Source organism: Physella acuta, unplaced genomic scaffold, assembly GCF_028476545.2.
Source record: "Physella acuta isolate Inbredline_101_S28 unplaced genomic scaffold, ASM2847654v3 ptg000116l, whole genome shotgun sequence".
Taxonomy (NCBI): Eukaryota; Metazoa; Mollusca; class Gastropoda; family Physidae; genus Physella; species Physella acuta.
This window is the reverse complement of record NW_026731636.1, coordinates 499,718-515,000: the sequence shown is the minus strand read 5'-3', so window position 1 is coordinate 515,000 and position 15,283 is coordinate 499,718. Positions and strand designations below refer to the sequence as shown.

Here is a 15,283-nt window from a genome sequence, read left to right as displayed (position 1 = left end):
GGCACGACCGGGGCGAGATGATGATAAAAATGTATTCAATGTTATTAATTTTGTAATTAAGTATTATATTTGCAAACATTCCAGAACATCGCATCTTGACAAAGACGACATGAAAAACATAGGAACATTCTAATTACTTATTCATGTGTCTGTATTTTTAAATTGTATAACACATAAAGGCTAAGTTATAGTACTTAATTTCAAAATAGTATGCGCATTTTGATAGAGCATATTAAATGTAATACACTATTTAAGATCTTGTTAGCGAGCTGGATAGAATTTAAATTCAGTAATATGAGAAAATAACCCACCAGTTATGTTAAGCTTTGTGTGACGGCAAGCCTTTTATTCACAAATCTAGAAGAAAGTTGTCCTTAATAAACTAAACACAAAGAAAAAGCAAGATATAAATTTAGTACTGGATAAATAAGTAGCGACTAGGTTGAATTTCCATTCGTTGATGTTTGTAAGTTGTAAGGATTATAAGAAGGAAAGAAAATACGTCAGTAAAAGAATGTAATTTATCGATTATTTTCTCTATCTTTCTCTCTCTCCCTCTCTCTCTTTCTATAGTACAAGAGTATAGCTTAATGGAAAAAAAAAAACTATACGGAAGTGTTATTATAATGACGCGAATAATTTCAAACATAAAACTGTTGGAAGAAGAAAAACATATTTCAAAATCTTATTTAGATTATGACCGAATTATATTTTTATTTTTTTAATAATTAATTATATTGGCGGAAGAATAAAACTGCATTAACATAGTTATATCTTTAGATCAGGTCTGATAAGTGTGGTATATAAATGGCTGAGACGTGTGACCTTGTTTTCTAAAACTGAGTTATTAAAATGTACACAATACCTGCGTTATATTTTTTTATCACTTACGTCGGGGCACGTGTTAGCACACGATCGAATAGCACACACCAGGACGTGTTGTATTAAAGGTCTTGTGTACATTAATCACGCTGTGTAATAGTGAGGTAAAATACACATTGGCGACTGGCGTGATTTCCACGGTTACAATATCGCAAAGTTGTCACGTACTGTATGTGATGGGGGATTTGGATGGTTTTATCTAGGAATCTGTCCTATAACTAATACTCCAACAATAAACTTGTGATTAGGACGGGAACACTCTTATTTTCCGACGACACTAATTAACGATATCAACAACTTCGATCATGAAATATAATTAACTTTATTATCAAACACTAATACTATACAATATCAATACACGTCATTTTCCTATAATGACTAACCCCCAACTGTCTTCACTGTTGCATCCTACGTCATCGGTAACATTGTCGCGTCACGCTCACGTCACACTCACGCCACACCAGGATAATTCCCATTACCTCTACATCGGTGTTGCACTCACTGACACTGTTACAAAAAGCCAGTCCTATTTTGTTTTGTGTAGTCTTCAAATCGTGTCTAACGTCTTTTTCTCTTTCTGATAGAGCTGTGTCTATTGTCTGTATCTTGATAGATATTGTCTTAAATCCCCTAGTAAGTCTGTAAATCTTCTTAGTCTTACTTGAACCTCAAACTTAATTCGTGAGCGGCAGAGAAAAACTTGTTAAAGTTTTGTTTAAAGTTTCAGTTGTCATCTTTAAAATGCATTGTTTTGTCTCAAAGAATCCAAACGCTATAGGCTCTTGATACCGTCGACAATATTTGGCTCCTTTTAGGCTACCCAGCTTGGCACTATTGTATCAATAGTCACTTGAAGACTCTTTCTGTAAGGTTTAAACGACACGATTTGACGCGTTCATTGGTGCTGATACCATAGCATCTCTTTTGTTATTGTTTTTATTCATGTTTGCTATAATGTTTAAAGCACAAATTATGGCTCTAAATTATATTAAGAAGAAAGACCACCATCAGATTCTATTTCATGTAAAATATTTTCATTTTTACTTCATTTTCAACATGAAAATTTTTCCATGCGGTGTTTACACCAACAAAATGGCCAAAAATAAACAAAACTATACGGAAGTTAAGAAGATATCATATAATATAACCAGTGTTATTCAATATATTATGAATGTCCCTATAATATAATAAAGGTTAATATCTTCCATTCTTGAGTATAGAAAGATTTAACACGATTTAAAATGCACTAATGTTTGTATTTTACCTCTACAACTTACCTGCACTTAATGTATTAACATTGTTTTATGACTAATCGAAAAACAATGTCTGATGTGCGTATTGGACGCTAACTGACCTACAAAGTGTCAACACAGGTTTTTGTCTTTAGCAATTATTGGTTACGACTGTTCGTCTCATAGCTGATTAGGTCTTTCTGACTGGCCAATGGCTTATATAAACTACGACCTAGTTAACCTACACGTACCATTGTATCACAACAGTGAAGATAATTCTGATAATGTCTGTATTTCAAGTAAGGTATAATCGAGGAGAAGAAAATATATATACAGTAGATTATCCTGGGTTAGATAGGTTCGTCTACTGTTAAATAGTTTGCAAAAAAATAAAAAGATTTTTAATTATTTTTGTATAAACCCATAGAGCAGCTTCCCTTTTGTTTAGTGTATTATTTGTGTTAAAACAGTCAGTGTTCTAAAAAAAAAATAATTCTAAATAGAAGACTAAATATACAAGAAGCTCGAAAACATACGTAACTAAACGATCCATATGAGAAGCATTTTTAAATGTGTAATTTAGAATTACCTTATATTTCACTCTGAATATGAATCCCTTCTATTTATAACATCAGGGACATTTTTTTGCTAATTGATAAAATTTTCGAACGTGTCATTTGAGATAAACATGTAACAGCTGTTTCATTATCTTACACATTAATTTGTTTACGCTAAAGATCCAACTGATAAACAGAAAAATTGAGAAAATCGTTTTTCTAAAATACCAAATTGATTTATCTTGCTAATACAATATTTATAAAATAACATAATTATACAATTTTAGTGTAATGCTTTCTACATTGTTCATTCAATTTAAATATGTGAAGCGTAAACCGCTTCTGTCTACAAAGCGGTGTAGGTGAAATATAGTTAGAACAATATAGAACGGTTTTAATTAGAGAGATAGAAGAATAAAAAAATTGATAAACAACTGCATAATAAGACGTTTGCGTCAAAAAATCGTTCAGTATATACAATGCTGTTTTATGTAGGTTGTCGTTTGACCTACTTTTTTTCATCGTCATGGTAATAATGGCTGCCGAAAACGACGATACCGTGATTCCGTTTTTTTTAAGAATGTTTGATGGTCATTTCAGAAATATATACTAATAATCTTTATTTCTGCTTTTTATTCAACAATACCGATCTAATGTTATCAATAAACGATTTGAAGTTTGATGCTAGCTTGCCATTTGTGCATTTTCTTTTGTCTAATCGCTGAGAATAGCGAGCAGAACGTAATAAAGGTAAGTAAAACGGGAGTTGCTTTATTTAACATTTTTGTAAACTTACTCAAACTATTGTAAACTTTAGAAAATTATATATTGCGTGCTACTAAAATGATTTCATTAATTTTTAAAACACATGCAGGACAAAACATTCAAAAAATAACTTGATCGAGACAACAGCTAACTAAGCCTACCCACCTTGCCCGTGTATTTGAATGGGAAGAAATCTAGTTGAACGGTGGTGAACGGTCACTCGCCTCACAACAATACTCCTTGAACAAGCTTTTTTGTAATAATGCACTAAAAAGTAGAAAATATACACTACTATTTAAATAACTATAAAGAAAAATGTGGGTCTCTTCCTAAATATTAGACACTACTATTTAAATTACTATAAAGAAAAGCGTGGGTCACTTTAGTATCTATTGGATACCTTTACTAATATTTAGGAAGAGACCCACGCTTTTCTTTATAGTTATTTAAATAGTAGTGTATAATTTATTTTTAGCGCAATTTCCATTCTGGAGAATTGCGTTTATTAACCCGTCATTTCTGGATGTATGAATGTATGAATGAATGGATGGATGGATGGATGGATGTATGTGTGTCCGCAGCTTTAAGTCGTATCTCCCCCTCAACGAAGCAATATCGATGACTAGTTCCAAAAGCAATTATGTTAAGCAAGTTACGAGGATGAACATAGGCCATAAAAATTAAGGGTTTCTTTCATGGATTTCCCGGAAATATCTCGGAAACCAGACAACTTAGCGACTTCAAACATGTACTAATCGACTCCTGACATAATTTAGAACAATATTGCCGAAGAAAGTTTTCAAAAATATCCTTTCGTTCGGTCACAACAATTTTTTTGAATTAATTAAAATTTGGACCGAATTAGTAAGCATATTTATCTAACCACACCACACGCGTCATCACGTTCAATAGCTGCGCCATCACGTTCAATGGCTGCGTCATCACATTCAGTAGGCGCGCAATGGTTTTTAGTCATGTAACTCTATTGTAAATAAAACATGTAAAATACTGGAAAAAAAAATTAATAAAAAACGTTTTAATAACTAACCAATGGTTTTACTAACCCTGCTCTTGATTTACGCTACGACAGAGCTATTTTTAGATAACATAAGGAAATTGCGCTTAAATGTCACTAGACTTTTTAATTAACTTGTTTACTTTTAGAGCATTATTACATAAACGCTTGTTATTAAAACGTTTTTTTAATGAATTTTTTTCAGTACTTTACATGTTTTATTTACAATAGTTACATGACTAAAAACCTTTGTCAAGTGTATAGCTTAAGTTTGAGTAAAATATTATGGGATGGCGTAGTCTAGTGGTACAGAACTAGACTGCTGACCCGACTAAAAACCATCGCGCGCCTAATGAACGTGATGTCGCGCTTTTGACATAGAGCCCCCTTCGCTCCATGCCCCACACGGCCGTGATGACGCGTGTGGATAGAACTGCCTAATAATTCGGTCAAATTTTTAATTAATTCATTAAAATATAATTAGGCTTCCAATTAAGTCTAATTTAATGTCATAACGCATTGTCTTCATGTCTTGATCCACGTACCAATTACGAACCGTATATGTCAGTTAGAAGTGTCAGAATTTTCACTCCGGCGTTTCGATCTAGACAGACAGGAAGTGAGTGTTGTAAAAGCTTGTAAAAACGAACCCACCGTATCACTGAATTTCAGTCATATCATACCATTTAAAAACAAACGCCGTTAATTACAAATCATTTTCTAAGCTACCGATTAAATTTGATAATTAAAATTGGTATCAAATTAAAGGTAAGTGTAGTTTTTATTTGTTTATGTCATCTTTAACTATAAAGTTTAAAATCTTAGTCGTCACCTTAGTTTTATGTAGTAATCTTTTAAAAGAACGATAATCATAGAATTCTATTATTTTAAAACATTTTCAATGTTTCTTTCCATGGATCATAAACTTACAATTTAGGTTCAACATATGAAATAAAAAACATGTATACACAAGTATATATTTATCATTTCAGCTTGTTATTACTTTGATCAATATTAAATGCATTCAATAGCTTGAAAATGTACTGTAACTAACAGTTAAATCAGTCCCACATCTCCCCACAATAATTTCCTTCAGAGTTTGTTCCACTGTGGGGATGGTGGTACGGCCACCCGACATGTCCCAGCCTGTAGATAGACGCTCCACTGGAGCCTGGACATGTACATGTTGTGTACCAGTACCTGGCCAAAGTTTCATCATCATCATCGTCATCATCCCTCTCATGTTTGTGTGTCCATTGTCCTACATAGACCTGTTTAGGACAGCCATGAGGATGTGACACTATAACGGTCAACTTGTCCACAACATAAAATCTCCTGTATTTGTCCTCTACTTCCCCACATAAGTCATCAAAGTACTGGCACATCTTGTCCAGTTCATCAACCAACTCTAAGTCAAATGTCGAATATGTCAACCTACACCAGTCTCCCTCAATGTTTGCCTTACGCCACACCTCCCAGCCATCAAGACTGACCACTGGACTTTTATTGTCAAAAAAACCTAAAACACACCTGGTCTGTCTCGCCTCACTGTCATCAAATACCACGTGTGTGGCTGTCAACACAAGAACCTGCCCCCACACCTTGCTGGGTGTTGCAGAGACTTGACAATTGGCACAATGACAAGTTCCGTCAATCTCTGTGTACTTGTACACACACCACACCCTTCCTGTCCCTAACCTCATCACGTGACGTCCTCTGTCATTATAACATGGGTATGGAACTTGAGTGCCTGGGTAAAACTCTGGTCTCTCTAGACTGGTGAATTTAGTCTTTACCTGCACAGTTAGGGCTGCCAGTGTTTTGATTGTCTCAGACATGAGGTCGTCGTCATGGAAACGTGAGGGGAGACAACTTGCGTTGAAATCTTTAAGAGGTATAAAACCTTTGTGACCTGGATTCTTCTTACAGCCATTAACATGTTTGTGTAGATCAGCTTCTCCTCCATAGCACATCTCAGCTTCATGATTGCCTACAGGAATAGGGGAACAGAATATTTAAACAGTCTAAAATAGCTAAACAATGATTTTCAGATACCCTTTAAAATGATACAATTTTCTTCATATAATCAAGTATGAATTTACGATAATAAAGTCATCTATATGTTTTCACTAGCACATATTTATAGTAGCTTCAACCTGTTGCTTTATGTGTGTCATATTTCTCAACTGAATTAAAGACATCTGTTTGGTCACTTTTGATAACTTTACTTAGACTCTCACAGTATGGCATTTCTAAAATAAAAGAAAAAGAAAACACATACATTAACTTATAATTATAGTGACAAGAATTGTGTCATTACTGAGATAAACTATTATGGCTTAACTGATACACTCTCAAAGCTCATAGTCAGATAAAATAAAGTACATTTTTATAGAATTAATTAGGTATTTAATATTACATTTTACACTTAGAGATAACAATGTCATTAAGGTGTGGATCTTTAAAGTATTTGAATTTTAAAATACCATAATAGATTTTAAATAAGCTAAATGAGCTAAACATTTGGTCAATAAATCATTTATTTGGCTCTACCTTCAGGCGTACCTGGTGGCTCCAAATTTCTTTTTCTCGCTTTGTTTTGGGTTTTCATTGTTTTTGATACTGTAGATATGAATATACATTATTAATATAAAGTAGAAACTAGGGCTTAATAATTGCACTAATGAAGAATTTAAACAAATAAACATTTGTAGGGTTATTTTTACATCTGTACATAAAACTTTCTCAAGTTTATGAAACAAATAGTAACTTAAAATATATTATTATTTCATGTCACTAAATAGTGAAAAGTCTACATAAAATGTCTACCACAAAAAAAATAATAATAAACACTGTGGATATGTTTTTTTGGCTCTAAACAAAGCACCTATGGTAATCAGCGTATTATTTATTTGATATTTTGATATACATGGTATTGATTGTCATTAACTGAAATTTTCAACTTTTAAATTTCTTACGTAGGATTTATATTTGAAAGAAAGACTTAACCCAGACCACAAACAACAAATGCATCTAAATTTATAAAATTACATGCTTAACTTCGATAAAGATATTGCGAAATCCACTAGCTGTTACTTACAATTGTCCACTAAAACTTAAAAACAAAGGCATTTGATTATTTTGATTGAGGTAAATTAGATCAATGTTTAATTTTCAAGACATATTTTTTCAAAACTCTCTGAAGTGTGAGCTTAGAAGAATATAATTTAGGTGATTCTAAGCTTATCAGATTTTAGTTTAATTGCTTAATTGCCATGTTTGCATAACACTTATCACATTGTATTTTTACTCCAACATACATACTAATAATGTATTTTACCAATTTTCGGATTTAAATATTAAATTTATCAAAGACTTGCAAACTGCATTTAGCCTGTACAAATATTTAAACAAGTATTACATACAATTAAAATGCGGGGTTTAGAGCGCTATGTTACTACTCAGATAACACAAGTTGGAATCTCGTTCTGGATTTGATTTTTGAAATTTTGTGCTTTAGTTTTTTTTTTTCTGACATCGGACGAAAAGGACACAAATTTAGCGCTCTAAGCGAAACGTATTAACCCCCTCCCTCCGCGAAATTTTTTTTTCGAGACCCCTTATGATATATATATATATATATATATATATATATATATATATATATATATATATATATATATATATATATATATATATAGTAGAAGACTGTCTCACTAAACTATAAATTAAATGAGACAAAAAACCACACAGAGATAGGCTTGAACTCATTTCTGGCTTGGAATAATCAAGTTTTAAAATTTCTCATTTACGCCCAACGAAAAAAATGAATAGTGTTCCTTCTTACTTGAAAAGTCGGTCAAAGACTATGGATCAAGAAAACTCGATATTGTGTAATAGTTTCCCGCGTGTTTTTTTTTTTGTATTATTATTTTTCTTAGCATTTATACTATTAATTTGGAATATGTTGAATCTCGTAATTTAGTTATTCGTCAAGAGGCTTTTAATAATACTTAAGAGAAATTTTTTTAGTTTTAAATTGCTTGGTAAAAAAAACTATTTTAATTAGTTTTATCGGCACCCCGATTCGACAATTTAAATGAGAGAATACGACATGGAAGTCGTTTAAAGAATTGCCTATTTTTCATACTACAACCTATGTAGTTTTTTTCCCTACACAAGAGTGTGTTTTAGTTACTGTATAACAATCACTGCTTAGTTGTTTGTTTATACAAAACCACTAGTCTCAACATGCAGTAAATTGTTATATAAAAGTTTATAATCAGTATCTAGCTAATTATCGTAAAATTGGGGGAGGGGTGAGGAGTGGAGGGAGGTTTTGGTGGTAAAATCTTGAAAATGTACTATATCTAGATTGATTTATTGTTAGCGATTTTTTGTGTCGTTATTTACCAACCTAAGATTGCAGTAGAAAAAGACCGAGGTATGTTTGTTCAGGTCCAAAATCAACAAGTCCTTGACCTGACACACACACTTGAATGAGATCGCCGGTTTGTAGATAGAATACCCCACCTGTAATGGTTACAATCAAATCACGGTGCCTTTATATGAAGAGTTTTAGACCATTGTATGATTATAGGTTTTCTTCTAATAATTGCAAGAAATGTTTACGGAAAACATGTTTTTTCAAAAGACACTAGTATTTAGTTTTTCCCCTTAAACCGAAAATGTCATTTAGTTTGCAATTTTTTACTGCATGTAGCCAGCAAATACATTGCATTAACTTACTTTGTTTTTAAGAAAATAATTACTTCAAACATCTTACTTTTTAAACCCTAAAAATAGGTGTTGAAGTTTAATATTAATCTTGTTAACATCTAATATTAATTACTCATAAAGTCTATTTAGTAGCTAACACCAACTCGCGCACCTGTATAAGCAGTTTCTTGGCTGTTAGTACAGTTGTCACAAGTAGTGTGGACTGTCCTCAACAAGACACCAGATAAAACTGGGTTGTTGGCAGAGTGTCTACGGACGTACTGAAACCACGTCTGGTAGAAACAAATATAACATTTAAATACCTATTTTGTACATAAACATATTCAATAATGCAGTTTTAATCTTTAAACCCTACTTTGTAAGGTTTTTCAATAAACGACGTTTTGGATTTGAGTTACCATGTCGCTATGTAACGAGAATGAGGCTATAACTAATAAATAACTGCACAGTACAGATAACTAAAAAAAATGTCTTTGATTTATGTAAGTATTTTTACCTGGTATGTGAAATATGTTGAAGACCAGGTTGTGTTAGGGTTAAAGTTTACGTTGCTGTATATAAAGTACAAACCTAAATGGAACAATACAGCTGTATGAATGAACTTTTTTTAACATTGAAAAATGTAATAAACCGAATAATCTAAGTTTTGCTTTACTTCTAATGTTAATTTTACAATGTATCTTACTCTAATCTAAAATACTGAGAACTTTTCAGAAAAGTTTATTGAACAACCAACCAGAAAATAATATATTAATCCCTTCTTGTGTTATATCCACACCACTGTTGTGTTGAGCGAATCCCAATGTACTCTGGTCTATATATAGAATTGAATGCTGAGTAGGACTGAATATTGGATCTTAGGAGTAAAAATTAAAAGGATTTCTCACGCATTATTTTTCTGAATATTCAAACTTTGTATTAAAAGGCGGAGTTAATATAATAATATTTATGAAGTGTTTGTTTTATAATATAAATCATCGTAAGAATAGTTTATCAAAGTGTTGCGAATTGTGTTGTAATACAGTGAATCACTTGTTAGAGATTTATTATTATGTAACCTACATAAGACGATTGCGTAATGAAGTGGTAAACACAAATACCAATAGAATTCTCAGTTCCAGAAAATCTGGTGGACGGCCGAAGATAAACGTGAGCTTGCACCTGATCGGATTGGTTTATCTAAAAGTATGAATAATCAATTCTAAAATAGATGATATATATGTAACATATATCATGGTTACCAGTCAAGGGGGATATTTTATTTTATGCGTATTTTATTAAATATGTATTACTCTATGCGGTCTGCTGAATCAATATATATATATATATATATATATATATATATATATATATATATATATATATATATATATTAGAGTTTAGGTTAGAGTTAGGGCTAGCATTAGTTTGGACAAGCGTTAGTTTTAGGGTTAGAGCTAGAAAGAAAACTTAGTGCAATTCAAAATGACATCCTAGCATTTCTTCTTTCATTTTTGACTGTTTGGTATTACATATTTTGCCTGGGAAGTTCTTGTCATTCTATTTATTGAATATCTATTTTTTTGTTATGCAAATGACAAGGATATATCATTGCCGATATTTTATTTTTGATCTAAAAACGACAAAGACTATATACAAAGCCTCCGCATTCTGTATAATGCAATGTTATCACAATTGTCGGCAATACACACACTCATAAACACGTTATATATATATATATATATATATATATATATATATATATATATATATATATATATATATAATGTATGTATATACCCACCTCAAAATTAAGATTTCTTTCAATCGTAGTAGATTTGTTTAACACGTTCAGTGTAACATTTGTGAGAATTCTGAATTCCAACTGCATAATAATATTATGTATCATTATAAAATATTCTGACAAATCGACAGAACAAAATAGTTTGTAAGTAACGCCCAAGCACTATACTCACACCATTTCTCTGTATTTGTAAACACACACTCAAGATTAGGCCTTTACGAAATAAAAATTAAAAACTCATCATGCATGCAAGAGTAAAAAAAACTTACTTTAAAACGTGTAATTGTTTTAATTGAATAAATCAAAACAACCACGGATAATATTAGTGTGCTAAGCGAGAAGCTGAAACAATAGAAAATAATTTTTAATTATTATATAATTATAATAATATTTAGGCAAGTATAGATTATATTAAAACTGTTTACTTCGTCCACTTAATTTTTACGCTTGCATATCACACTAAAATCATGGTTCTTGTTTTAATTTGAAAATATTTCTGACTCTAAGTTTAAATTCAGATTATTTAAATTGAAAATGTTGTAAATATTTGCTAATATATGATTATTTTTTTTAAAAGTTACCTAGGCAGCATGTTTGTGAAAAGAAGTGTTCATCTGTTAATACTTACATATAATATAATAGCATGATTTGTCATTATGATTTGAGATGTATCACTATTGCACATTTTTTTTCTCAATTTTTAACCTGTATAAAAATAAATTTCGTTTAATACATCGTTGACTAATTTATTTAAAAATTGTCTGCCTTAATTTTTACTTAACGTATAATTTAAGTGCATAACTACAGGCATACGAATTTGCCTTGCATAAGTTTATAACAGCATTACAAGCAAGTGCAAATTAGAATTAAACGCACATTATACTTTTAAAACACGCCTAGGCTGGTAATAATCTGTTGCAAAAGCTGACTAATCCGACACTCTTCTAATGCGTTAAATAAAATCTTTGAAAGGATTATGATTGACGCATTGATGTTGAAAAGATGTTAGAAAGCAAGCAGTCGTGCATGGGGCCTAACGTTGTTCTAAACCTGACTTTAGCAGAACCACTTGGCCTGAATAATGATAACTTTTTATCTTCATTATCATTTACGGATTTGAAAATTTTTTTCATTGCTTAATTCAAAACAGTTAGTATTTGTCTTTTACGCAACAAAATATATGTTCTTTTAAAAAACAAAGTACAAACATTTGCTTCTAGCTTCTAGCAAACAGACCCCGAGATTTACTTAATGTAATGTTAAATACTGTATACTACAATCTCTTAGAATTATGTTCATAAAAGCAGGGCATCAACTCATGTCAAGTATCATCTAGGGTAATTTCGGTCTCACTACATAACTCACAAGTCAAATACACCTGTGTATTGCCGTGTATATTGCACCATTTTTAAATACCTGGACTTGGACAATACCTCTTGTCAATAACTCCATATCTTTTAATTAACATATTTATTTTAATCACGTCTGACACCGACAGGCTCTGTCAACGACCTTCGTAACACAGAAATAGACTGTTGATAGTACCGAACAAATGACTCATATCGTCCACATTTGAAGATGAAATAATACTTTGTGCCTACATAGATATTTTGTAAACAGTGTCTGCTTCCAAATACTTGTATTGTTTTCTTTGTCCAATCATTGGTCGATTGCTGTTTATATTGTAATATTGATAGCTAGGTGTCTAGATGTTTATTGCAAATATGATTTTAATACATTTTTTATAAAATAAATAGAGAGTAGCGTAAGTGGTTGGGGTTGATAGATCAATTAGGTATTGACCCTTGAGAAGTTGACAGTTTGTTTTAGACATAATCTTTAAGGAAAAGCCTAAATAAATTAGAAATTCTGTGTTGATGTAAGTAATAAAGTTAGGATGGTTTTAAGTGTTTATTCTTTTTCTCGAATATCAACTGTTTATTGTTGTATCTGCCTCTACACAAAAATTTAGGAGTCATGCAATTTACAATGCCGATTCCATCACACAAGAAGAGATTTATTCGTGTAAAGCAATGGTAACGAAAACAACGGTACAGTTAAAAAACGGGAAAATAACTTAAAAAGACGCAACTGTATTGATGAATGTACATATTCATTTGGAACCAATTTTTTCTATGGAGTGATGAGGCACCATGGTCAGCTATGTATCAGCTGCTGAGTTTTCTCCAGCAAAATGGTTCATCATAGGTCACATGTCTTTTTGAAACTCTTGCAGCCTAGAAACTTAAATCAATATTTTGGAAGCATACAGCAGCTTATTATTATCTATCATATCTTCTGATTCAGTGTAGTGAAGATGTAGGACCAGCTCATTTCATCAATTGAGTCACCATCTTTTGGTAACTCCTCGGGGAGACGCTGATTCTGTTTTCCATATAGATAAGTTTGTGATGACAGGACATCTAGAAAACAAAAATATACTATAAGTATTTGGTAATGATATTTAAACAAAGTGCCAACTTACTTCTAAATATACAAATACATAAATATCATTTTATTGTCCATTTCGATCATTTATAATCAAACTAATATATTGTACGTCAATCCACATCTAAAATAGGTAGTTTCCAAGAAATCCTAAAAAAATATTTGCTGTTTGTCATGACATTTCTCCTAAGCATTCGAATACACATTGATCTAAACAACATTTTGAGTAAAATGTTATAAATAAAAATCAAACACGCTTACCTGACTACTGAAGATGCAAATAAAAATATTTGGGCATGAAAAAACTTCAGTATTGAAATAAAACAAAGGAAAATTTAAGAAAACGTGTGCGAGATCTGTACAGAACGATTGTGAACTATCGATACAGGATAAAATTGAAAATTGCAACGCGAAAGATATAAAAAAAAACAACATCGAGCAGCATTGTGGAAGCGCTACTCCCCTAAATCACCTGCCCTATACTATTGCCTGGATTCAGCGTTAACTGTTTTATAAGATAAGAGCAGATTTAATTGAAGATAAAACAACGATAAATTATATAAAGGATTTTCTCTGCAACCTGTGAAAATAAGAGTTAACTTAAAATTAAACATACTGACGTGCTAAAACCTGATAATACAATTACATTTCAATTAATTGATTTGAAATTAAGTGAGTAAATAAAATTTCACAATGAGAATTACCCCGTTACGTTCTCAAGATCAATTGTGTTGTGAGCTCTCAGTGTTTCCAGAGAGGTTTAATTCTATCACAGACTATCTATTGTGATGTCAACAGTTTTATATAGTAGAAAAGTTGTACCAAGTACGACCCGCGTGACTAGTAGAGGGACTCTCAAACTTCAGCTTGTTGGGTGGATTGTTTTATAGTTGCTAGTTTCAGTGGTGTACGGCGGGTTAGAGCACACGTTTAACAACTAACAACACGTAAGCACAGTGGATAAAAGGTAAAGTTAAAAATACTCCATTTATATGGCAATATAATCTTTTACGGGACAATATCATAGAAACAGAAGTACGCAAGTGTCATTTGAAGTAGCAAGACTGTTCTCTAGCTCGCCTTCCAAATTTGCAACTTGCAACTAGCAACTACAAAACAATCGACCCAACAACCTAAAGCTTGAGAGTTTCTGTACTGTGTCACGCGGGTCGAACTTTGTACAGCTTTTCTACGTTATCAATATGTAATACATGGCTTAACTCTTCTCCATCTGCTTACGTATCATGTATATGCAATGTTGGTGATATATATATATATATATATATATATATATATATATATATATATATATATATATATATATATATATATATATATATAGGCCTATATATGATATATAAATAGGCCTATATATGATAAATAATAGGCATATATATATAAGATATATATATATATATATATATATATATATATATATATATATATATATATATATATATATCTTATATATATATATATATAAAATCACAAAATACGAACATAGGATACTCATTGCTGGCCTGTTTGGGATTTGAAAAAAACATCAATTTAAAACATTTTCAACATGTTGTCATGTGTGTAAGTGCATTAGTGTGTTTTGTGAAAATCAGTTTTAATTAATTTCTGATAGAAGCCCTCTTAACATCTAGACGGTCAAAATAATATAAAACATGAAAGTTTTGTATAAGTAATGGTGTCTCGTGTTATGTTTTTTTTTAATGTTTTTTTTTATTGTATTTATATTATAAATTTTTAAAATATTATTGATTTAATACATTTCCTTTTTATACAATGTCATTTTTTAGTAATTACTTATAAAAAAAATAATAATTAAGAGAAGTAATTGCTTTTTAATTTGTTT

The 15,283-nt window shown here is 31.2% G+C and overlaps 3 protein-coding genes across 6 annotated transcripts in view; all 3 read right to left on the bottom strand.

Annotated features, from left to right (window-relative positions):
* Positions 1-3,699, bottom strand: part of LOC131934724 (uncharacterized) — an 8,344-nt gene extending 4,645 nt beyond the window's left edge. The window contains exon 1 of the mRNA XM_059290842.1: positions 3,602-3,699. The gene's annotated coding sequence lies outside the window, so the exon portion shown is untranslated. The remainder of the gene's footprint in view (positions 1-3,601) is intronic.
* The window catches only part of LOC131934717 (uncharacterized), a 307,927-nt gene extending 300,898 nt beyond the window's left edge, over positions 1-7,029 (bottom strand). Inside the window, exon 1 of the mRNA XM_059290829.1 lies at positions 7,005-7,029. The gene's annotated coding sequence lies outside the window, so the exon portion shown is untranslated. The remainder of the gene's footprint in view (positions 1-7,004) is intronic.
* Positions 1-14,189, bottom strand: part of LOC131934719 (CD40 ligand-like) — a 315,715-nt gene extending 301,526 nt beyond the window's left edge. The window contains exons 1-13 of one of the 4 annotated variants that reach the window (XM_059290830.1): positions 14,127-14,189; positions 11,603-11,679; positions 11,244-11,316; positions 10,975-11,055; positions 10,292-10,370; positions 9,928-10,047; positions 9,688-9,761; positions 9,343-9,463; positions 8,869-8,984; positions 7,017-7,073; positions 6,608-6,703; positions 6,248-6,441; positions 3,602-3,703 (exon numbers count right to left, since the gene is read on the bottom strand). In XM_059290830.1, the coding sequence (XP_059146813.1) occupies positions 8,869-8,984; positions 9,343-9,463; positions 9,688-9,761; positions 9,928-10,047; positions 10,292-10,370; positions 10,975-11,055; positions 11,244-11,316; positions 11,603-11,619 (681 nt within the window). In that variant the 5' untranslated portion in view covers positions 11,620-11,679; positions 14,127-14,189 and the 3' untranslated portion in view covers positions 3,602-3,703; positions 6,248-6,441; positions 6,608-6,703; positions 7,017-7,073. Of the gene's footprint in view, positions 1-3,601; positions 3,704-5,043; positions 5,056-5,402; positions 5,723-6,247; positions 6,442-6,607; positions 6,704-7,016; positions 7,074-8,868; positions 8,985-9,342; positions 9,464-9,687; positions 9,762-9,927; positions 10,048-10,291; positions 10,371-10,974; positions 11,056-11,243; positions 11,317-11,602; positions 11,680-14,126 lie in introns of those variants that run through there. The other 3 variants (XM_059290833.1, XM_059290831.1, XM_059290832.1) reach the window with 3 other exon arrangements.
* Between the last annotated feature and the right edge of the window lie 1,094 nt (positions 14,190-15,283).